General features: G+C 38.6%; 2 protein-coding genes and 1 long non-coding RNA gene across 3 annotated transcripts; 2 read left to right on the top strand and 1 right to left on the bottom strand.

The window, feature by feature from the left end:
- The first annotated feature begins 704 nt into the window (after positions 1–704).
- On the top strand, positions 705–1169 carry LOC138898886 (uncharacterized). Its single transcript, XM_070184994.1, has one exon. The coding sequence runs from the start codon at positions 705–707 to the stop codon at positions 1167–1169; it is 465 nt and encodes a 154-aa protein (XP_070041095.1).
- A 2392-nt stretch (positions 1170–3561) lies between these two features.
- LOC104095342 (uncharacterized) lies at positions 3562–9098 on the top strand. Its single transcript, XR_686103.4, has 2 exons — positions 3562–3990; positions 8806–9098. It is a non-coding gene; the product is annotated as an uncharacterized lncRNA (long non-coding RNA).
- Positions 9099–9435: 337 nt separating this feature from the next.
- Positions 9436–18921, bottom strand: LOC104095341 (DUF21 domain-containing protein At4g14240-like). Its single transcript, XM_009601454.4, has 13 exons — positions 18585–18921; positions 18331–18407; positions 17621–17704; positions 17419–17532; positions 15784–15867; positions 15593–15664; positions 14978–15045; positions 11271–11358; positions 11111–11184; positions 10671–11028; positions 10533–10579; positions 10364–10445; positions 9436–9704 (listed from the first exon to the last, which is right to left on the bottom strand). The coding sequence occupies exons 1-13, from the start codon at positions 18823–18825 to the stop codon at positions 9564–9566; spliced, it is 1530 nt and encodes a 509-aa protein (XP_009599749.1). The 5' UTR covers positions 18826–18921; the 3' UTR covers positions 9436–9563.
- Positions 18922–24796: the final 5875 nt, after the last annotated feature.

Raw genomic sequence — 24796 nt, 5'->3', positions numbered from 1 at the left:
GTTACCCAGAATAATAGTTGATCGCATATCTTGTCACAACCCTTACTTCGCACCTTGATATTCAAATCGTTGCTACTTAGTCACTAAATTTCCATTATTTTCTCACAATCAATAATCTTAGTTTTTATTATTAGTCGGTAATAACCTAAATCAAAGGTTTATTTTCCTGGATAGTGTTAAGCTGAGATTTATTAGAACATTATTTAAACCAATCCCTGTGAAAACGATCTAATACTGTACTATTTTTTACTAGCGAGCCTAGGTTTTATACACGGGTTTTACACTCGTCAAATTTTGGCGCCGTTGTCGGGAATTGGCGATTAATATTGTTTGAAATAATTTTCAGTGCTAATTCAGGAATGATTTTATTTTATTTTATTTTCTCTTTTTACGCTCTTCTTATCTGTGTGGAGGTAACAGGTTAAGTTCAGTAGTGTATGACTCGATCGTCTTCGAAGGAATTGGTGCCATACAATCCAGAATTAGACAAGCACTTGCGACAGTTGAGAAGGGAGAAAGAATCAAGAGGATCATTGTAGGGTCAGATTTCGACTCAAAATACAATGGTGAATAATGAAAAGGACGTGAACCTAGCTACGAGAGGGGCAGCTCAACAATAGGATGCACAGTTAGTAGCTGAAGAAGCCTGTAGAGCTGCAGATGAAACAGTCGACGAGGATCGAAGGTACAATCTCAAACGAACCATGGTTGAAGATGAATTTGAAGATGTAGCTCCTAGGCCTGGGAGGTCTCTAGGAGATTATGCCAGACCAGTGTACAACCAGAAGAAATCTAGTGTGAGGCCCCCACCCATTGATGCCAACAATTTTGAACTCAAGCAGGGAGTCATCCAAACCATTCAGAACAACTGCATATTCAGAGGCAAACCCAATGAAGATCCTAATAACCATCTGATGGACTTCGACGAAATTATGAATACATTCTGCTATAATGGAGTATCACATGATGCCATCTACCTCAGAGCATTCCCTTTCTCACTTAAGGATGATGCAAAGCAATGGTTGAGAAGTCTACCCACAAAGTCCATCCGTACGTGGGAGGAGATGCCCACCAAGTTCTTAGAAAAATATTTCTCTGCTACTAAGACTGGAAAGATGAGGAAGGAGATTCACAATTTCAGCCAAGGTGAAGGGGAAACGGTGTTTTAGACATGAAAAAGATTTAAGGAGCTATTACAGAGGTGCCCTCATAAGGGAATGGAGCAATGGATGCAACTCCAACATTTCTGGGACGGGTTACTCGTCATCAAGGAGATTGCTTAATAGTGCATTTGCAAGGTCCTCTGATGAAGAAAACTCCAGAAGAGATTGTCACACTTCTGAATGAACTATTTGAAGACGCAGAACAATGGTCCACTAACCAAGGGGATCGAAAAAGATCAGCGGGGGTGCACCAAGTAGAATCATCTGTAGCAATACAGGCCCAAATTGCAGCTATGGCTAAGGACATCAAGCAACTGACGATAGCTCAGGTTGAAAATCAACTACAGGTGGGATATGGCATATGTGGAATGGGACACCCAACTCATGAGTGCCAAACCTTCACCGCAGAAGAAAAAGTTAAGGCATTGGGGAATTTCAACAGAGGCAACTACCAAGGCGGTAGTAATTTCAATTCTATGGGACAGAGACATCCGGGATTCTCATGGAGTTCTTCAAATGGCAGCTTGAACTCATGGCAGCAGCAAAATCCCAGAGCACCAGTGTAAGGACCTCTTGGCTTCTAGAACCAATAGAGGCAACTGTACCAGCCTCCACAACGCAACAACTCAAGTTTAGAAGATCTAGTGAAGGCATTCATAAATAAATCAGATGAAAAACTTGAGACTCAAGGAACAGCTATCCGGGAGCAAGGCACATCCATCGGGAATCTAGAAAGACAAATGGGGCAGCTCACATCATTATTATCAGAAAGGGCTCCGGGGACTTTGCCGGCAAACACTGAGAAGAACCCAAAAGAGACGATCAAGGTCGTGTCTCTCAGGATTGAAAAAATATTAGCAGAGTCGATTGCAAAACCAAAGGGTTGAGAAGGAAATTAACTCAACGAAGATATACGAAGAACAGAAAGTTGGTGAATCTCCGCCTAAGGAGGATATTAGTGGCAAGGAGGTTCATAAGCAGAAATTAAGCAGCGCAGTTGAGGAAAGAAAGAACATGCTAATGTTACCCTTTCCTCAAAAGTGGTCAAACTCAATGCCTAATGCAGTGCCATTCTACAAAACAAAATTCCTCAAAAATGTGGGGATCCTGGCAATTTCACTATACCCTGCTCATTGGGGAGCAAACATTTTAACAAGGCCTTGTGCGATTCAGGTGCATCCATTAACTTGATGCCATTATCAGTGTTCAAGAAATTGGAAGGAGAACTAGTCCTGATCAAATCTATGTCGGTATCTTTGCAAATGGCTGATCAGACCACGATCATACCGGAGGGAATAATTGAGGACATTTTGGTGAGGGTGGACAAATTTGTCTTCCTTGTAGACTTCATCGTAGTAGACATGGAAGTGAATAAGGAGGTACCTCTAATCCTGGGGAAATCATTCCTTTGCACTGACCGGGCTATTCTTGATATATATGAGGGTCAACTCATACTACGAGTGGGAAAGAAAAAAGTGGTATTTCAAATTAAAAGAATGATGAAATACCCGTGTGATGAGGCATCTGCCTATGCTTGTTTCAAACTGGATGTGGTGGGAGAGTTAGCTGAACAACACAAGTTAGACAAGTTGGTAGGCGATTCATTAGAAAGATACATTAGTCAATCAGGTACGGTAGAGGATGAAGATCCTGAGATCAAGAAGAAAGTTGAGGTACTGGAAGATGAGAACTAGGTGGTAGACGAAGAATAATTGGAGAAAGAAAAGATCAAGCCGAAGCTGAAAATGAAAGTACTCCCAACACATTTGAAATATGTTTTTTTGGAGACTAACAATTTTCTTGTGATTGTTGTCGATGATTTGACAGGTGAACATAAACACATGCTCGTGGAGTTACTGCAGAAGCATAAAAAGGCAATCGGTTGGAGCATAGCTGATATTTAGGGAATCAGCCCCACAATCTACATGCACAAGATAATGTTGGAAGAAGGGAGCAAACCGGTGTGAGCACCAAATTTTTGACTATATTTAAATTTTCATCACTTTTTAGTATGTAAATATATTTTAAGTTTAATCTATATATTTTAGCTCTTATTTCTCCTTTTATAGGTTTTACTTAAGAAAATTGAAAAATAATTTTTAAAAAAAGTCACATTTTTAGTATAAGTTTTATCTTCATTTGCAAAGAAAGAAAAGTTTTAAAAAATATGTTTTACGTCTGTTTTAATTTAATTTCTAAGTTAGAGGCTTTAATAAATAAGATATTGAGTATGTAGTAATTTTACCTTGCTATTTTTTAGTTTAGTAGGAGTATGTTTTGTTTTTATTTAGTTATTTATCAAGAAAAGAAAATCAACCAAAAAAAAAGAGCCATACAAGAATTGCCACATGTCCAAGATTCTCTCTTATACTTAGTAACAAACTTTGAAATTTCTCACATGCGCACTCTCACAACTCACACCACCAGTCTCCATCCAACTCGTTTTCTTCTCCCTCATTCCTCTGGATATAAACACACAAAGTCACACACAAAAAAGAGGACACACCTAAAGAGAGGGGGACGGACAGAAAAATTTTGGAGAAAGCAGCAGTGATAGAATGGGTAAAAACGGAGGAAGGAAAATCGAAGAAGATAGACTGATAGAGAGTATAATAGTGAACGAGTAGACAATCGAGGCAATCGAAGTTCGAGTTCCGAAAATCCGTTCGAGTTGGGAAGGTTTTCGGCCGGGGTCTTGTTCGCGTTTCCGATTCCAATGTTGTTGTCAAATTTCAGTTTTCCTAATTGAACGGTCATTGCTATTGTACAAAGTTTGACTTGGATTTCTCTTTGTTAATACATTGAAGATGGTTTTCTACCAGTGAAGGTCCGTTTCTTTTTACTTTGCCAATATTTTGAATAAATAAATGCATCTTCTTTAAATTCTCAGTTCAATACTTGCATAAGATTAGCCTGCCATTTTTAGTGTGTTAACGTTCTTAGCAAAAATATGATAAAATTTACTTGATTGAAAGTTTTATTTAGTTTAATGTTTAGAGTGAGTTTCAACTTTCTGTTGCTATGCTTTATTAGAGATAAATAACAGTAGTATTCTAATATTGACAATAATTAGCTATGGCTATAAATTAAGTAAAGGGCTAAAGTGGCAAAATTGGTTATGTTGTAAATGGTTGGGGCCAAAATGAAATAGGCTAGATTTGGAGCTTTATCACAAAAGGCTTTCTCTGCAAGATTTAATCGAGAAAGAAAAGAAGGCCTTCAATACAATTTGGGCCAAGAATGTCTCTGCCCATGCCCGATTGTGCCACTTTTGTTGTGACCCATTCTCAATAAATTCACAAATTAGCCCATCCTTTATAAATTAATGGACATCAAATATTTTTTGTCGCGCTTTAAGCACGCTCTTAATCAAATCATCGTGATTATGTATACGTTCGCGTGACATAATTACGATTTTCAAAATTAAAACCAAGGTATGCTTTCGCGCAACTTTGGACGAAACAACCTTAATCTTAATAAAATGTTATTAATTTTGTACACGTATGCATGGCATGATTTTTGACATCCAAATAAAGCGGATTCACACACATGTGATCCGTTTCGAAGATAAATCCATAACGCCTTAATTAAAAGCGGTAAAAGGGTAAAAGTACATAGGTTCTAAAATATGTAATTAAACAATTTAATTAACCCAGGTATGATTAAAAGCAACCGTGCTAAAATTACGGAACTCGGAAATGCCTAACACCTTCTCCCGGGTTAACAGAATTCCTTACCCGATCTTTTGGTTTCGCGGACTTTTTAAACAGAGTCAAATTTCCTCGATTTGAGATTTAAAATAAACCGGTGACTTGGGACACCATAATATTATTCCAAGTGGCGACTCTGAATTAAAATAAATAATCTCATTTCGATTAATGTCACTTTAATTGGAAAAACTCCCATATTCCCTCGGAAAAAAAGAGGTGTGACAACCGGTAGTGTAGCCCCAGTGCAAATTGAATAAAAACCTTGAGGAGGTGGTGCAAAAGGAGATACTCAAATTACTGGATGCATATATCCCATCTCTAACAGCCAATGGATCAGCCCCGTACAGGTTGTGCCGAAAAAAAGGGCATGACGGTGGTGAAAAACGAGGACAACGAGCTAATTCCCACTAGAATTATTACTGGTTGGAGGATGTGCATAGACTACCGAAGGCTAAATGATGCAACAAGGAAGGATCACTTCCCTCTTCCTTTCATTGATCAGATGTTGGAGAAGGTGGCAGGGTGTGGATGTTACTGCTTCTTAGATGGATATTCAGGGTACAATCAAATACCCATTGCTCCCGAAGAAGTTGAGAAAACCACCTTTACCTGCCCTTCCGGAATCTTTGCATACCGGAGAATGCCTTTCGGATTGTGCAATGCACCAGCTATATTTCAGAGATGCATGATGTCAATCTTTTCAAATTTGAATGGGAAGTCTCTGGAGGTGTTCATGGATGACTTTGCTCTATATGGAGATGACTTCAAGGATTGCTTGAGGAATCTCGAACTTGTTCTGAAACGATGTGAGGACACTCACCTAGTACTCAACTGGAAAACGTGTCACTTCATGGTTAAGGAAGGGATAGTCTTGGGCCATAAAGTCACAGCTGAAGATATTGAGGTCGACAGAGCTAAAGTAGATGTGATAGCTAAACTCCCAGTACTGACGTCAGTGAAGAGCATCAGAAGTTTTTTGGGGCATGCAGGGTTTTTTAGAAGGTTCATCAAGAATTTCTCCAGCATTACCAAGCCCTTAACATCATTACTTGCCAAGGATGTGAAATTTGTGTTCGATGTAGAGTGCCTCAGAGAATTCGAACTGATCAAGGAACTCTTTTTGACCTGTATGAAGCCTATCTCATCTCAAAACAAGGTATCTCGGATTTTGGAGCAACTTTTGGAGAGAAGAAGGCAAGGAAACAACGGAGACTCTAAATACTTCATCCAATTCATTCAATACGGAAGTTTGGTTGATTTTGGGAATTGTAATGTCTTCTTGTTCTTCTAATTCTCTTGTGATAAACAACTTCTCCACTATGGAGTAATCTATCTTAGGGTTATTGACAAATATTGTGATTTGACTGTTGTTTGGGGTTTACTCTACGTTAGTTGCCTGAATTCGTTGAATGGGTTATTAATCGAATGGCAATGCCAATTGTCGTTTTACTTTAATCGAAAGAGAAGTGTTGCTGCAATTCGCATTGTGTTATCTTGTTTGGGTTGATTATACGCCTATCATAGGTAATCGAAAAAGCTTAGAGAGTTATCAATTGACCTAATTTGGAAGAATAGTCGAGAGACGTTCTTTGAAAGATCATTCATTCACTGTATTTTTGCATGTGTTCATAGGACCTATCATTTGGTTGGTTAACGAAACTCTCATTCATTCGGAAGAAGAATTTGAATCCTCAAGATAGCCTAATCATTTGTTGAAATCGAAAGAGTAAATAGAAGTTAAGAGTGAACTTAGCACGGAGGTACCCAGATTAATAGTTGATCACATATCTTGTCACATCCCTTACTTCGCACCTGATATTCAAATCGTTGCTACTTAGTCACTAAATTTCCATTATTTTCTCATAATCGATAATCTTAGTTTTTATTATTAGTCGGTAATAACCTAAATCAAAGGTTTATTTTCCTGGATAGTGTTAAGCTGAGATTTATTAGAACATTATCTAAACCAATCCCTGTGGAGACGATCTAATACTATACTATCTTTGACTAGCGAGCTTAAATTTTATACACCGATTTTGCGCTCGTCAGTGAGAATTTCTGGTGTTGATGGCCTGCAAGTCTTGTATTTGGGAGGACCTATTCGCAAATATGAGCCTCGTATTTACGAGACAATGCTCGCATTTGCGATAGGGAAGGCTGGGTACTCGCTTTTGCAAAGTCAAGCCCTCTTTTGCGAATGGGCGGGCATCGCAATTGCGATGGGCTGGTCGCAAAAGCCCATCACAATTGCAACACTAGGAGACTTGGGAGAAGTTTCGCATATGTGAAACTTGGGTCGCTTTTTCGAGGGGTTGGACTTGCGCAAATGTGAAGATTTTGTCGCATTTGCGACATCTGGGAGGCTCAGACACTGGGCACTTTTGCGAATATCACAATTACAAACAAGAATTCACAATTGCGATATCTGCAGCTGGGTAAAAATTGGAAATTTCGGGACTTGGCTCATTTTATACCATTTTTGAGATCTAGACTCTGTAAAGGTGATTTTTGGAGAGAAATTTCTTCTCAACTTAACTTTAACTTGTCATTCAATTTACATTACTTTTTCACAAATTTTCTATCAAATCTAAGATTCATAAAGTAAAAATTGGGGTTTTGAGTAGAAACTAGGGATTTTGTAAAATTGATATTTATACCTCAAATTGAGGACGGATTTGAAAATAAATCACATCTTCGGGCTCGGTGGTGGATGAGTAATCGGGATTTGGTCTTAATTTAAATTCCGACCACGTGGTCTCGGATTGACTTTTTGTTGGCTTTTTCAATTATGTAAAGATCGAACCTTTTTCATTCGAGGGTAGTTTTTGAATCTTATTTTGAGTTGTTTGAATAATAATTGACTAGATACAGATAGTTTAGAGGCTTGTTCTAAAGAAAAAGCCGCGTTGGATTGTTGATCTTGTTTTAGAAAGAGGTAATTGTTTTAGTTAACCTTGATTTGAAGGAAATAGGATATAATCGAGTCTATTTGCTATGTGATCTACGTGTTGGGGGCGGCGTATATGTAAGGTGATGAGTGTATATGCGTTGGCCATGGGATAAGCATGCAGGTAGTATTAGCCCTATTTGTGCCATGTTACATTATGTATTATGTCTGCCATGCTTTAGATAGATTGTATGATTCTTTGATTTCTTGCACTCATGTTATTTACTATGTGAGATTAAAGAGATATTAGGCGTTGAGATCGTTGAATTGTTGATTTGGTTGTTGGTACTAAAAGTAATTTCTCATATGACGAGTCGTGTTCAAATATTATCTTTGATGTTGAATATGCTTCCTACCTTTCTTGGTATTGTATTGTATGTGATGTTTGGTGAGGAAGACTGAAATGCACGAATGGTGTTGTCGTGCTTATGAGAAAGAATGATTGTGCACGAAGGGTGTTTCCGTGCTTATTCATATGTTGATATCATTACACGAAGGGTGTTTCCTTGCTTGAGTGAAAGTGAGGATATGCACAAATGGTGTTTCTGTGGTTGCTATTATAATATGATGTGAGGATGAGAGTAAAAGCACGAAGGGTGATGTCGTGCCTTTTGTTGGTTTTATTATCCCTTACTTTGATATTCGGATTATGGACATGGCTTTGTGGCTTCATTATTTAATTTTGAAAGATTGTTTATAGATGTTGTAAAACTACGAGTTGTGGCTTACTTAGTGATGCTTTACATTATTTTCCCATTTTAAGCCCCTTTACTTGTGTACTTGTTATCCCTTTCACTTGTTGTTATCCCGTTATTATACTTGATATTTTACCAGTTATTTTGTTACTTCTTGATATATAATTGCATAGGTTTATTATAGGTATCTTGTCTTAGCCTCGTCACTACCTTGTCGGGGTTAGGCTCTATACTTACTGAGTACATTGGGTCGGTTGTACTCATATTACATTTCTGCACTTCTTATGCAGATCTAGACATTAGTAAAGGCGGATTCCCGAGAGGTGCTTAGCGGATACCAGTCAGGTGATTCGAGATTGAGCTGCATTCCATTCGCAAGCCTTAGAGTCATCTTCCTATTTCTATTGTATTGTTTCTACATTTCTGACAGTATTATATTTCTTTCAAAACTGTATTTAGTAAACTCTAGTAACTCATGTACTTGTGACTCCACGTCTTGGGATGGTTGAACGTTAGTGTTGATCTTAGACTTATCATGAATACTTTCGAGTTGCTTTTATACTATATTATTATCTTGCTGTAAGTTGTTAATTGCAATTCTTTTGTATCTTTCAGTTGTGCATTGGCTTGCCTAGCAAGCGGTGTTAGATGCCATCACGGTCCCGATTGGTTGGGATTTTGGGTCATAACAGATAAAAAGAAAAATATAGTTTGGAAAAAAATGAATGGAATGAAAAAGAGAAAAAAAGGGAAAAAAAGAAAAGAAAAGAAAAGAAGGAAACAGAAAAAAGGACAAAAAAAAGAAAGAAAAAAAAGAGAGGAAATAGAGGTTAGATGGCTGATGTAGGAGTTGGGCACTAAAATAGGTATAATGGTAATTATTTAATGGGTAGGATTCTTAATAGGTAGAGGAAGGGTAATTATTTTGACTTCTATAGGTATTTGTGAATTTATCCCATTAATAAACCTGAGAAATTTATGGACAATAAGGAAGTTTTCGCATAAAAGAAATATATTCTCACAAAATTATAAATCAGATTGCAAAATTTTAGAGCCTCTTAGAAGACTCATATGATCTCATAGCCTTGTTCTCAAGAAGAGGCTCTTCAAGATTCTCTTGTATCCTTCTAGAGCTAGAAATGTCCTCACTGGACTTCTTAGGTGGTTGTCCTTGTTTACTTTGGCCTCCCTGAGAAATCCAATAATAAACGTTAGCCATTATAAGAAAGCAGCTTCTGTCCACAATAAAAGACAAAACGTCACACTCATAAAAAAAGAAACATAGTATTTTCCCTCTCTTATCATCATTAAAACTCTAATAACAAATGTAACTAGAAGAGAATCAAAGAGAACAGTGCTTCAGTTCGTCGCAGTAATTAATACTAATACTAAAGCATACAAATCTTGAGTGGAATAAAGCATCTCAAAATTATTCCACTCAGGATTTATATGAACCCTTAGTACGTGCCACAATTTATTGTGCGCACTAATCTGCGACGCAACTTTGAGAATTTCCGGCTTCCGCCCCTCACCGATTTGTCCACTTCACAAAGACTTTTACGTGATAATGGTAAAATAGGCCAATAACTACTTGAGAATGAGAGGTATGCAACAGTCGTAAAACTATTTGCGTATACCATGTGATTGAATAAGGTGTACACAGACAACTCTTTGCCCATGCAGTGGAGACGTTTAAATAATATTACCATCAGATGATGTCAGAATGTGATTCCAGATTTGCGCAATTCAAGTTCGTGCTTGTAGAAATAATTTACGTGGATTCTTGACTTTCAAGAATTTTACATCTATCAGGACAGTCGTATAAATACATCCATAATGTGTACTTACAGCTGCCTTTTGGGCTGTCAACCTCCGGATTGATGGAGCTCGTGCTACTGATGAAGCAGCTGCTGCTGCTGCCACACGAATCCTGTAAAAATAGGAGAAATTTTACAATCTGTTCTTCAATAGCAATAATACAGATAAGGTGAAATTAAGGTTTCTGATTCTCAAGCACCTTTTATGTACATCAACATACTCATCGGTCTCATCCACAATTTCCTCCTGCACCAGTGATAAGTTTCTAAAATGTAAGTTCCATTCGTTATAGACAACTGTTTGAGAGAGTTAGAAATCCATAACCCCAAAGAGTTACCTGTAGCAATTCTTCGAATACATCTTCCAAGGTGATAATACCAATAACTTCAGCATCCTCAATATCATCTAATGAATGAGCCACACTATTTGTCACTGCATCACCAGATGTTGGTGTGCTTATCGCTGCTGGCACTGTAGCCTTCTCAATATCAACGACGACATTATCTGATTTTCCATCCTTTTTCATCAGAAGAGGAGCAGCTTCACTGGTGACTTCATTGTCTTCAGACTTCTGTTCCTCAACTACTGAGGGAGGCTTTTTGCTTTTCCCTTTAGCCTTCACCACTGCAGCCATATGACTGCTACCTTTCTGAAACTCATTTAGTATGTCATATAGCGGCATATCAGCAGGAACACTGGTAAGATGTATGACAAACAATGATGTTAGGATATTAGTTCATACATGCAAAAGACAGCCCGTGGACAATTAAAAATTACCGTGGAATTCTGCGAATAGAAACTGCACTAACTGGTGTCTCTGTTTCGGCCCGTACTGTCAGAAGACTTTTTACCTAACATTAGTTTCAAAATGATCACTTGAAAAAAGTAGCAAGATTACAATTAAAACTTGCCCAGATGGTGAGAATTCAGAACTCACAAGTAGAAGTCCAATAACATTCTTTGGATTGCCAGAGTAGACAGGAACACGACTATGACCCCGAGCAAGAATTTTTCCCATTGCCTCCCTGCAGTCAGGAAAAGATAATGTGTAAGCCGACTACTAGAAATCATAATCTAGATAACATACCTGATTTAAAGTCAAGTACTGAATAGTTGCTTTTACTTTATTATGCATACAACATTTTGAGAAGTAAAAAAAAAAAGAAGTTGAAACTTCTTCTGAAGCAATAACTCAAGGATAGCTAACCATGGCGTGCTAGAAATCCACAAACATTTGCCTTAAGAGAATTCTTTCTTTTAAAAAAGAAAATCTATCATGAAGGTATATTTTTCTTTTTGATAACGGGGAAGCCAGTGGCACACAGTCCGAAACTTGGTGGATAATGGGCCTACCCCTTTACCCTTCTTTACTTAGCTTTTGTCTACGCAGGGTTTGAACCCATGACAAGCGCCTAACTCACACATCATGTGTTACGCTCTTACCAGCAAACCAAAGCCCTGGGGCATCATGGAGGTAGAACATAAAGCTCAAAGAGAAAGAGCATTCATTTCTTCTGAAAGAAACATCTAATGTTCAATTGGCAAAAGCTCCTTTTAAGTTTCATTTAAATACCCAGCAACCAACCCAAAGGAAGAGAAAAAAACTAGTCTTGTTAAGCATTATGGCTATGCATAGTTCACCAAATATCACATGCATGTAGGGGCAAAGAAAAGTATCCTTTAATCATTAGAACTGATCAAACATTTTTGAGAAGTTAACTATCAATTCAAGTATGACAACCACGCACAGACACTTGGTCAGCATCGGTACTTGTAAAGTGCTTGACCTCAGTAAGTCCAGCCACATCGTAAGAGTGTAAAGGGTGTGCACAAAACGTAAAAAGTGGAAAATATTTACAGAAGAATCTCTTGTCTTGAAACTAAGGTTGTGTTTTTTTTTCTTTTTCTGATGTTTCTAAAAACTTCAGAAAAATTGCAACAACTATCGGGGTATCAAGCTACTGAACCATACTATGAAATTATTATAGAGGGTGGTGGAGCTGAGAGTGAGTAGGATTGTGTCTATTTCTGAGAACAAATTCGAATTTATGCCAGGGCTTTCGACTACAGAAGCTATTCACCTTGTTAGGAGGTTGATGGAGCAGTATAGGGAGAGGAAGCGGGATTTACATATGGTGTTTATTGACTTAGAGAAAGCTTATGATAAAGGTCGAGGAAGGTGTTGTGGAGATGTTTGGAGGCTAGAGGCATTCATGTTGCATACAATAGGACTATTAAGGACATGTACGATGGAGCTACGACTCGGGTAAGGACAGTGGGATGGGACTCGGAACAATTCCCGGCTGTGATGGGGTTGCATCAGGGGTCAGCCCTCAGCTCATTCATGTTTGCCCTGGCGATCGACGCGCTGACGCGGCATTCAAGGGGAGGTGCGGTAGTGCATGTTATTTGTAGATGACATTGTACTGATTGATGAGACGCGGGGCGGGGTTAATGAGAGGTTGGAGGTTTGGAGGCAGACTCTGGAGTCTAAAGGTTTCAAGTTGAGCAGGACCAAAACTGAATACTTGAAGTGCAAGTTCAGTGGCGCGACTCAGGAAGTGGATGGCGACGTGTGGCTGGATTCCCAAGTCATTCCTAAGAGAGAAAATTAGTACCTTGAGTCTGTTATACAAGGGAATGGGGATATCGACGAGGATGTCCCACATTGTATTGGGGCGGGATGGATGAAATGGAGGCTCGCTTCCAGTATTGTGTGAAAAGAATGTGCCACCTAAACTTAAAGGTAAGTTCTATAAAGCGGTGGTCAGACCGACTATGCTGTATGGGGCAGAGTGTTGGCCAGTCAAAAACTCCAATGTCCAGAAGATGAAGGTGGCCGAGATAAGGATGTTGAGATCGATGTGCGGGCATTCCAGGTTAGATAGAATTAGAAATGAAGTTATCCGGGACAAGGTGGGCATGGCCCCTGTGGAGGACAAGATGCGGGAGGCGAGACTTAGGGCATGTGAAGAGGAGAGGAATTGATGCTCTGGTAAGGAGGTGTGAGAGGCTAGTGTTTGAGGGCTACCGGAGAGGCAGAGGCAGGCCGAATAAGTATTGGGGAGGTGATTATGCAAGATATGGCGCTACTCCAACTGACTGAGGACATGACCACGGATAGGAAGGTGTGGAGGTTGAGTATAAACGTAAAGGGTAAGGTAGCCGAGTGTTGTTCTTGTTTGTAGCAGTAACTTTGATACATCATTTAGTGTCCTTTGTGTTTTTTCATATCCCTAGACTTCTGTTATTACTTGGCGTTGCCTTTGTTTCTTTCTGATTGCATTATTTAGTGTAAGTTTTGTACTTTCGCTTCGGTTGTCAGATTGGTTTGCTTGTATTGCCCCTCTACTTTTTCCTTCTTGAGTCGAGGGTCTTCCGGAAATAGCCTCTCTGCCTTCTAAAGGCATCAGATTGGTTTGCTTGTATTGCCCCTCTACTTTTTCCTTCTTGAGTCGAGGGTCTTCCGGAAATAGCCTCTCTGCCTTCTAAAGGCAGGGGTAAGGTCTGCGTACACTCTACCCTCCCCAGACCCTACTTGTGGGACTACACTAGGTATGTTGTTGTTGTTGTCGTCTCAAAACTTGAGTTCCCAGATACAGTCGAGTTTTTGAAAAATGTGTGTTTGGGCTTTGTTTTTGAAGATTCCAAATTCAACTTTTCAAATCTTTCAAAAACTAAAAAGCTAAGTACACGTGGTCACTCCACTGCCTGATATAATCTCTTAAAATACAGATTGTGATGTCGTTTGCCCACTGTCTTTTCTTTACTGATTCCTCCAAAAGAGATTTTTCATATTCTATTAATAGCATGTTTGGCCAAACTTCTCCAAAGCCAAAGACATTTTTTTGTCAAAAATAAAATGTTTTTTTTTAAAGTTAAAGTGTTTGACCAAACTTTAAGAAGAAAAAAGTGCTTTTGAATAGAAGCAGAAACAGTTTTGGAGAAGCACAAAAAAGTAGTTTCTCCCCAAAAGCACATTTTTGAAAAGCACCTTTGAGAAAAATTCACTTAGAAACACTTTTTAAAAGCTTGGCCAAACACTAATTGCTGCTCAGAAGTACTTTTTAAATTAATTACCAAACACAAACTGCTCTCTCCACAAGTACTTTTGGAAAAAGCACTTCAAAAAATAAGGTGATATTTGAAGCTTGGCCAAACAGGCTATAAGTTACTTAGGGTTGTATGCATGTAGTCCTGGATACTTTGGGGTGAACACCTACCCGAACAAATAGGGTCAACGGTTCAACATTTAGGCCGTAATTTTAGAAACAAAAGAAAAATTAACCCAAGAAGTGCTCTCCGAACCAAGCTAGATAGTCTCATATCACTAGAGTCTGGAACTTTTTTCATATTTTCTATCAGATATGGAAGCAAATCATAAGGATTATTTCCAGTTGTAATTTTTTATTTTTGAAAGATTGAGAAACTTCTGGAAATCTTAAAAGAAATGTTAACTTTTTGTACCAAAATTCCCAATGACAAATTGTTTAAAAACTTAGTTTGCAAGATCAATTTTTGGAAAATTTCATAAAAAGTGCCACCTCATTTTTTGAGAACCAAGAAGCTTTGCATAAACTTGAAGAGCAGAAGACTTGGTTTGAATATTACAGAAACATTTCATACTAACAGCAATGCACTCACCAGTCCAGCTTTGAATTGACATCCAATGAAAATGTTGACTCGATGGGTGTCATAGCCTCCTCAGCAGTCTATCAATAGCAAACAAAAAAGGAGATAAATAGAGAGAGAGAGAGAGAGAGAGAGAGAGACGCTCGTCATACCAACAAATTCCAGGTTACCAAATTTCAAAAGACAGAGAAGGTGAGAGAGTCTGGAATAATACAGCAACAACCCAACAACTACGCCTCCGTCTTAAGAAGTTCTCTATATCTCCTAATGACATTAGTATCTCCAATAGGGTTAAATGACTCCTAAAAAGCATATGACCAAAAGTAAACCTATTAACATGAATGAGATATATTCCCAACTAATTGGTACTGCACCGGACTTCAGCTATGTGTAAATGAATCATGAATCTCAGGACATTGATCATTTTTGTTAAGCAAAAAGCTGATCAAAAGTCTCTTCTCATAAAGTTATTATGTCTATAGAAATTAAAACAACAGGGAAACAGGAGAATTTTAAGGGCCAAGCATTACTGACTCCTAAAACCTTAGGTCATCAGAATCTATGGCCTATGGGAACAGGCATGCAGGGTGAAAAGCATATCAAGGATGGCAGTATCATTATCACTACCTTCTCAGTTAAATCCAGTGCTCCACTAATGATTGTTGTCTCATCATGTGTAAGATCACCTCCCTTGCCAGCCTGAAGAAAATTCCAATTAACAAAACAAGGCTTCGGAAAATCTAAAGGAACTTACATTTATGTTAACGGCTAGTTTGCAGAAATATCAAAGCTGCAAATTGAAGATACACAATACAGACCTCTCGACTGTGGATAGAGACAAGGGCTTTTAACTGAGCTCGTCTAAATAGTACTTCATTATGTCCCAATACACAGTCTAGGATCTGCAAAGGCACAACATCAAGTCAGAAGCTCTACTATTTCAAAGAACTGGCCAACCAAATTTTTGAAGAACTTAAGAGAACTTCACTTTCGTCAAGAGATCCAGAAAATAGAGAGGCACAAAAGCTCCGTTTAAATGTAGCTTGATAAAGAAAGATATAATTTCTTTTCTTGATACAAGCCACCTCCAACTTATTAAATGGTGCAAGCAGAAAACATCAACTTCGCTTCAGACAAACTCAATACCATTCAGATGACAATTGCTAGAGCATTGGCTAAATCAAAAGTGCAGAGGAAGAGGCGACTCGCGATAGGACTTTAGTACTTCTACTACTTGTTCAAACCATACGAGATTAGTTGCTAGGATCCTCCAAAAATGCAACCGCACCCGAGTCGGAACATCAAAAAATGCACTATTTTGGAGGATCCAAAACGGTTGTGGTGGCATTTTAGGATGATCTGAGCAACGTCATAGAAGTAGTATTAGAATAATTATTTTGAAAAATATATGATATGGCAGTGTATGGAACTTCCTTCTTCTATATATTATTTTCATTTCCCAAAATTGTCCAGCGACTCTAGGAAGCATCAGCAGTCTTAAAGACAAGTGAGCATCTGGTGATCCTTAAATAAAATACTTCACAAACATGTTCTTTCTGGTCTATCCAAAGTCCAACTGAAGAGGACTGCATTAGCTGAAAGTACCTTGGAGCAAGCACTTCATAGAAGTCGGAACATGATCTGAAGTTTCCATATTCAATTAGATAGTCAAGGCTGTTAATCTAATATTCGAAACACCTCTATCTGCTAAATTCCGTCAATATTATGTTGATCAATGATAAACCATACACTTCTGGCTGCGATGGGACATGTTATAATATCCATAAGTATAGAGGCAAAAAAGATTCAATTAACTGAAAATATAACTCCACCAGAATAGGAAAAACTACATCAATATTGATTATCCAAAAGTTACACATATCTGGTCCTAATGGAAACCTACTTCTAAGACAAGAACAATAAGAATGATAAAAAAGAATGTACAGCATGATTAATTTATGAGTACGAGGAACATATTCTTTTTTATCCAAAGGCAGGTCAGCTAAGCTCCGAATGTCCATATTTAGTGACAAACAAATTCATAACTATTGCATGCTTTTCTTGTATAGACATTCTCAAAATCATTGGGAAGTGTTTTCCAATGACCTAGAGTAGAGTTAATTTCTGTACATAGCAAGGCTCTGAAAGAAAATTGAACCGTGTAGCAAGCCAACAACTAGGTAGATCATTTAAAATGCCTCTAAACATGGTATACTCATTCTTTCCAAACCAAGTACTTGAACACATAATCACTAGGAAGACGAAGGTTGTCAAAAGAATTAAGGTATCCAGGATGTTTGAATTAATGGCACTCCTTCGAGTCAAAATGTATCACTTCAGCACTGTTTTTGCTTTTGGAGCCCCTTCCTTAGAGAACTCCAATGATTTTCAAGGCAAATATCATATAACATACTTTATCTTTAGGCTAATTACTTAAAGACTGCAGCGATTACCTTCCCGATGGGGTAAGAAATTGGGTAGCATATGATCATCAGAATACGAACAAGCCAAACAAAATTTGAACCTACTGCAAGTCCATATCTGGTGCATATTGCTTGAGGAATAACCTGAAAAACAAAAATAGCCGGAGGATCAGAGTATATTCATAGATCTTAAATGCTGAGATCCTGATTAAAGTCCAGTGGTGTAATTTACCTCTCCAAAAAACAAAACAAAAGTTACTGATAGTATAATGGCAACATATTGGTTGAAAAGCTTATCCAGGTATAGAGGCAGGGCCTGAAAATAGCAACAAGGAAAACGAAGTAAAGGTCAAATCCTCCTCAACTACAATACTCAAGTATATACTCCGCAGCTAATAAGTTATATAAAGACAGCATTTTCTCCATATTTTATCTAGGTAAGTAAAAAAGGAAAAATTATATGCATTTTCTCATTTGAATTCATTGGTTGAATTTAAGTATATTCAACTTGAATCACATCTCTTAGGATTCATTTCTAATCGGTAATGTATTCCCTCCTTAACATCATATGTACTGCTGCTGGGTATGTAAGCTACAACAGTCCCAAAAATGAGTTCGAATCTAAATTACCTTATACAAATCCATTGCTCCAATTTAACTACTAAAGCTTCTCGTTCGTGTTTCCCCTTGGCCGCCACTCCTTTCTCCCACCCCTGCGCCCAGCCTCTCTCACTGTCTAGGATATTGGATTAGGTAAAAGTACAGGTATTTTACACCTCAATATATACTGTGTAAATGGATTTACGAAGCTCTCCAAATTTTCTCATAAACCTCCCCCCCCCCTCCCCTTCATCATGTTTTTGGTCCGCCATTTTTTTTGGTTGCAAAGTTAAATAGAAGACATCCTAAAGTGGATGAAAAAGACAGGTATCCAGTGGTTACCTCCATAGCAGCAGCATTACACAGAAGTAGAGTCACAAGAAGCTGATGTTGCTTCTGAACAACAGGAAGTATCGTAGCTGAAAAGATGGAAAAGCAGAAAAGTTGATATATTGGTAAAGATTCTTCCTAATAATTTTCAGCATTTACAATTAGCCCATGAACCATACATCCACCCATTTCAGATATACACTGTCCTAAGAAAATGACCACTGAGCAAATGTCATAGCCACATAGATTCATGAAATAGAAGATACCAGCTTGTTTTTTCTCAGAGGGGGTGCCACTTCGTTGAAGGATCTCAAGTTCGACGAGACCCAAAGACATGAGGCCCAATGTCAAACCGGACATAATGCCGGCGAAGAGTACTAAAAAACAAGAGATACCAGCGTAGAGGAACCATGACACCGTCCCAAATGCTATTTCTGCCCCCAGGCCAGGGTTCGAATGACACCTCGTTGCCATTCGAACAACTGCCGCCGCATTGAACAGATGCATTCTTTATTTCTCTTTTTAACTCTGTCGCTCTGTCTCCTCCTTGTACAATTTTTCGTACTACTTTTTTGGATCTCGTGAATAGTCGGAGGAGAAGGTCAAAACAAGAAAATTTATTTCCGCTGACATATACAAAGGTAAAATTATACTAACCGTTAGTTACTTTTGTGTTCCTTCGACAACTTAGCTATTTCCCCTTTTTCTGTTGTGATTACGTGACAACTATGTCAGATTTTAAGTTGTAGACTATGAGACAACTGATTGATTATTTCATTTATATATATTTGATTATGGAGAGTGAGTTCGTTTTTTATCCTTCTAAGTAATAAGAAAATACACAAATAATGATCATAATCATTAGCCGTAATATTGTTCAGGGACTAGTTTGTAATAGTTAGTGGCTGTTGGACGAATGAAGAGGTGACACGTGGAACCGAACCGAAGATAAAGTAGCCGATGACAAAGATTTTAAAAATTGGCATCGGGTAGCATTACATGAGCAGATGTTACAAAGAATATCTGTATTTACAGCCAACCGTTACGCAGCCATCAATGACGGTTTTATTCTCATTCAAGAGCAGCTTGATTTGGAGATCTTGTCTCCCTAAATAGAGCTATAAATAGGAAAATTAGCATGAAACATTCTGTACACAAAAGCTTAAATCGGCTTTTACCTTATAATACTATTCGTTGTCTTTATTCTTGAACATTATTCTTGCTTCTGTTACTGGAGAGATAAGTTCATAGCCAAGCTTGTATTCCCTTTAAATTTATTTCATAATCTTATTTTTTTCTCTTGTTTATTTCATATTTCTAGATCGAATTAATTCATGTATCTATAAACTACATTACAAATTCAACTGTACCGTTTTATGGGTAAACAGTTTGGTGCCCATCGTGGGGCATAGACAATTGTGTAATTGATTTGATCCATTTATCTGTTACTAACAAATTTTGGTTCCTTTCTTAGCAAAAGAAAAATCAGATATGGCAGCTAATGATGTCAACAATGTCTACAATGTTGGGGCACAAAATGAACGTGAAGATGTGTTTCAGCGGGATGATTCAACCAGCAAAACCCGCAATGAAGGAGGTGAAATAACTCCAGTTCGCAAAGGTCAGAATCCTCAACATGTGAGGAGTCCAACTCCTAATGATGCGGATGATGAACACGTTGCTGAAACGGTCAAAATCCTAAGAGAGCAGCAAAGGGCAATTACGGATCACCTCTCAAGACAAGATCAGGTGATGACAGAGTTGAAACAAGTGTTATCGGGTGCTTCCAATAATGCCAATGGAAGAGCCCCGATTCCTCCCAGCGTTCCTAGAAATGAAACAGTTCAAAGAACCGGTAACAACGGTCCAAGGGAGGAGTTCGGTTTTGACGAGGCAGGAGGCACCGGAAGTGGATATGGGAACCACAACAACATAAATGACCCATTCAAATTCGAACTCATACGATCCATGAGAGAAACGAATGAACGAATGGACCAAAAAGCTAAAGAGTTCCATGCTCTGATGGATCAGATCCCGGGAGCGCCGCCGGTGTTAAAGGGACCGGATTCCAAAAAGTATACGCAGTTTCCATTTAAACCCAGTGCGGCTCCGGAGTTGATCTCAAAGAAGTTATAGATGCCAGATATACCAAAATATGATCGGATTTTAGATCCACAGGAACACATCACGGCCTACACTGCAACAGTAAAGGGAAACAACCTGGCCCAGCACGAGATCAAATCTGCTTTGTTGAAGAAGTTTGGCGAAACCCTAACGACGAGTTTCTTAACTTGGTATTCTCTCTTAAGTGAGCATTCTATTGATTCTTTTAAAATGCTTGCAGATGCGTTTATCAAAGCTCATGTTAGAACAAGAAAGCTTCATGCAAGGAAGGCAGATATATTCAGGATATCCCAAGGAGAATCCAAACTGTTGCTATAGTTTGTGATCCGGTTTCACAAGGAAAGGATGATGTTACCAGCGGTACAGGATCAGTGGGCAGTGGAGGCATTTACAAAGGGTCTCAATCCGTTGAGCACCGATGCCTCCCGAAAATTAAAGGAAAGTTTGTTAGAATTTCACGCAACCACATGGGCAGATGTTCACAATCTCTACGAGTTAAAGATCAGAATAGAAGATGATCAGTTGGGTTCTTTGGTGTCTTCCAAAGGACAAAATCGTGATCGGAATCAAGATAATTTCAAAAATGATTTTGATGTAGATCAGAGATCCTCTAGAAGTCAATTTCAATCTTACGAGAGGGCCGATGGACGCAGAAATAAAGGTTTTCAGTCAATGGATAGGTTCGCTTCCGATAGAAGGACGGATCGAGGTCAAGGTAGTAGATCGTTGCAGGAGAAAGAGATATCGAGGTCCCGAGATTTAACATATCCCAGATTATCTGACTATAATTTCAACATCAGCTTGGTAGAATTGGTGTCGGCTATGAGGAATATTAAAGAAGCTAGGTTCCTGAAACTAATCTGATCAGATCCTAGCCATAGGGATCCTAATCTATAGTGTGAATTCCATGGAACTCATGGGCATAGGACTCGGGACTGTCGGCATCTTCGTGAAAAGGTAGCGACATTGTTGAAGAATGGTCACCTCAAAGAGCTTTTAAGTGACCGTGCCAAGAACAATTATAGGAGACACCTGGATGTTGCAAAACCATCAAAACCGGTTGCATGGTCACCTCAAATGATGATAAACATGATCTTCGGAGGAGATGAAGTAAATGGGGTGATATTTTTGGAAGTAAAGAAGACGAAGATATCAGTGACTCATGTCAAGAGGATCCGAGAGGTCTCAAAATATGTCATCACCTTTACAGAACAAGATGTTGATGGACTTCTTCTACCACTCAATAATGCTTTGGTAATTTCTCTTAATGTTTTAGATTTTAAAATTAAACGTGTGTTGGTTGATCTAGGAAGTTCAGCCAACATCATACAGTGGAGAGTTTTGGAGCAAGCAAAGCTGAACAGAAACATAGTTCATGTAACAAAGCTTTTGGATGGGTTCAACTTAACGAGTGTGATAACCCGAGGAGAAATTTTGCTACCCACACATGCCGAAGGAGTAACCAAGACCACCATTTTCGAAGTATTAGATGGAGACATGGGTTATAATGTGATCCTGGGGAGGCCATGGATACACGAAATGAAGGTTGTACCTTCAACATATCATTAACTATTGAAATTTGCCACACCGAAAGGGATCAGACAAATTAAAGGAGATCAACCGAAACACAGTGACTATTTCCAGTAGCAAGGTCAATGAAACGAGAAAATAGCAATTACAAAATCGGTGCCCCCTTCCACCTCGATTGAAAATAATAAAGAAGAGGATTTATCGGAATTATATCAGGTACTAAGGTCTTTTTAGGTACCGGAGGAGACGGATGCAACCAAATCAACTGCAGAAGAGCTCGAACAAGTGGCCTTGTTCAAAGAGTTCTTGGAAAGAAAATTCCACTTAGGAATAGGGTTGAATCCCGAACTCTGGTTACAAATTATGGATTTTCTAAAGTCTAATGTTGATTGTTTTGCATGGTCGCATTTAGATATGATATGTATTCCAATGGAAGTGGTTGTTCACAAGATGAGCTTGGATCCTAACTTCCCTCCGATAAGGCAAAATAAACGACCGATAGTAGAGGTCAAGAATAGGTTTGTCATGGAAGAGATAACCAGGTTACTGAATATAGGTTCAATTCGGGAGGTAAATTACCCCGGCGAATAATAAATTTAGAATGTGCGTACATTATAAGGATTTAAATAAGGCATGCCCTAAAGACTCTTTCCCATTGTCAAACATAGATCAAATGATTGATGCTACGACCGGGCATGAGTTAATAAGTTTTTTATGCTTATTTTGGGTATAATCAAATTAGGATGGACCCGGAATATCAAGAAAAGACTACTTTGTATCACAAATTTTGGCACATATTGCTATAATATGATGCCTTTTGGGCTTAAAAGTGATGGAGCCACTTATCAGAGACTTGTTATTAAAATATTTGAAATATATATAGGTAAGATAATGGAAGTTTATATTGACGACATGTTAGTTAAGTCTCTTAATGCAGGAGATCATCTGAAACATCTCCAAGAGACGTTTGACATAATGAGAAAATACAACATGAAGCTCAACCCGAAAAAGTGCTCCTTCGGAGTTGGTTCCGGTATGTTCTTGGGGTTTCTGGTCTCACAAAAAGGAATTGAAGTAAACCTCGATAAAATCAAATCTATCGAGGATATCTCGGACCAACTAACAAGTTGAAGAAAGTACAGAGGTTGACCGGTAGATTGGTGGCTTTAAGCAGGTTCATCTTGAGGTCTTCAGAGAAGTATCACTTCTTTTCACTTTTGAAAAAGAAGAACAATTTTGTGTGGACTCCGGAATGCCAACAGGAATTGAAAGATCTAAAGAGGTACTTGTCTAGCCCTCCGTAGTTGTCAAAATTAGAAGAAGGTGAGCAAATGTTGATTTATTTAGCGGTATCGGAAGTAGCGGTAAGTGTCGTTTTGGTCCGAAAGAAGAAGGTACGTAATTTCCCGTTTATTATGTTAGTAAAATATTATCGGGAGCGGAGACACGATATCCACACCTTGAAAAGTTTACCTTAGCTCTCGTAGTTGACTATCGAAAACTTAGTCCTTATTTTCAATGTCATCCTATAGCCGTTGTGACAACCTTTCCCTTGAGGAATGTACTTCATAAGCTTGAGTTGTCAGGTCGTTTGACTAAATGGGCAGTTGAAGTTAGTGAATTCGACATTGAATACAAGCCTAGGACTACAATCAAGTCACAAGTTTTGGCCGACTTTGTGGTCGATTTTAGTCCGGGATTAATTCCATTAGATGCTAAAGAAGCAGTGTTGGTATCGGGAATGGTATCAAGAGTTTGGACCTTGTTTACGAATGGAGCTTCCAACATAAAAGGGTCCGGTCTCAGGGTAGTATTAATCACTCCTTCGGGGGAAACCCTGAGAAATGCCATTAACTAACAATGAAGCCCAGTACGAGACTTTAGTTACAAGACTTGAACTAACTCGGGGACTAGGTTCCGAGGTCATCGAAATAAAGTGCGACTCCCAGCTGGTGGTGAACCAAGTATACATAATTTTTGACACCAAGGAGGAGCGCATGCAATAATACTTGAACAAGGTTCAAGTATTACTTTCCCGATTCAGGGAGTGGTCAATCATCCACATTCCAAGGGAGGAAAATGTGGAGGCAGACGAATTGACAAATTTGGGTTCATCTACGGAAATGAAAGGGTCTGATGCTGGTGCGGTTGCATTTGGTGCTGGATGTGGACGGCTACTGTAAAGTTAACTCAACCAACTTAATTTGGGATTAGAGGAATGAATTTATCTAATATTTAAGGCATGGAAAATTGCCTGAAGACCCGAAAGAATCTGGGGCATTACGGACCAAGACGGCTCGTTACTGTCTTGTTGATGGACAATTATACATAAGGTCATTCCAAGGACCATAGGCTCGGTTTTCAGGGACGTCGGAGACTGACTATGTGATGAGGGAAGTTCATGAAGGAGTATGTGGGAACTATTCTGGTGCAGACTCGTTGGTTCTCAAGTTAATTAGAGCTGGCTGCTATTTTCCCCAGATGGAGCAAGACGCAAAGACATTTGTACAAAAGTGCGATAAATGTCAACACCATGCACAATTAGAGAATATCTGCATTTATAACCAATCGTTATGCATCCATTAATGATAGTTTTATTATCATTCAAGAGGAGCTTGATTTGGGGATCTTGTCTCCCTAAATAGAGCTATAAATAGGAGAATCAGCATCCATTGTAGACACGAAATATTCTGTACACAAAAACTTAAGTCAGCTCTTATCTTATAATACTATTCTTTGTCTTTATTTTTGAACATTGTTCTCGCTTCTATTACCGGAGAGGCTAAGTTTATAGCCAGACTTGTATTTTCTGTAAATTTATTTC

This window comes from Nicotiana tomentosiformis, chromosome 9 (assembly GCF_000390325.3).
Source record: "Nicotiana tomentosiformis chromosome 9, ASM39032v3, whole genome shotgun sequence".
NCBI classification, from domain to species: domain Eukaryota; kingdom Viridiplantae; phylum Streptophyta; class Magnoliopsida; order Solanales; family Solanaceae; genus Nicotiana; species Nicotiana tomentosiformis.
This window is presented reverse-complemented; position numbering and strand designations above follow the sequence as displayed.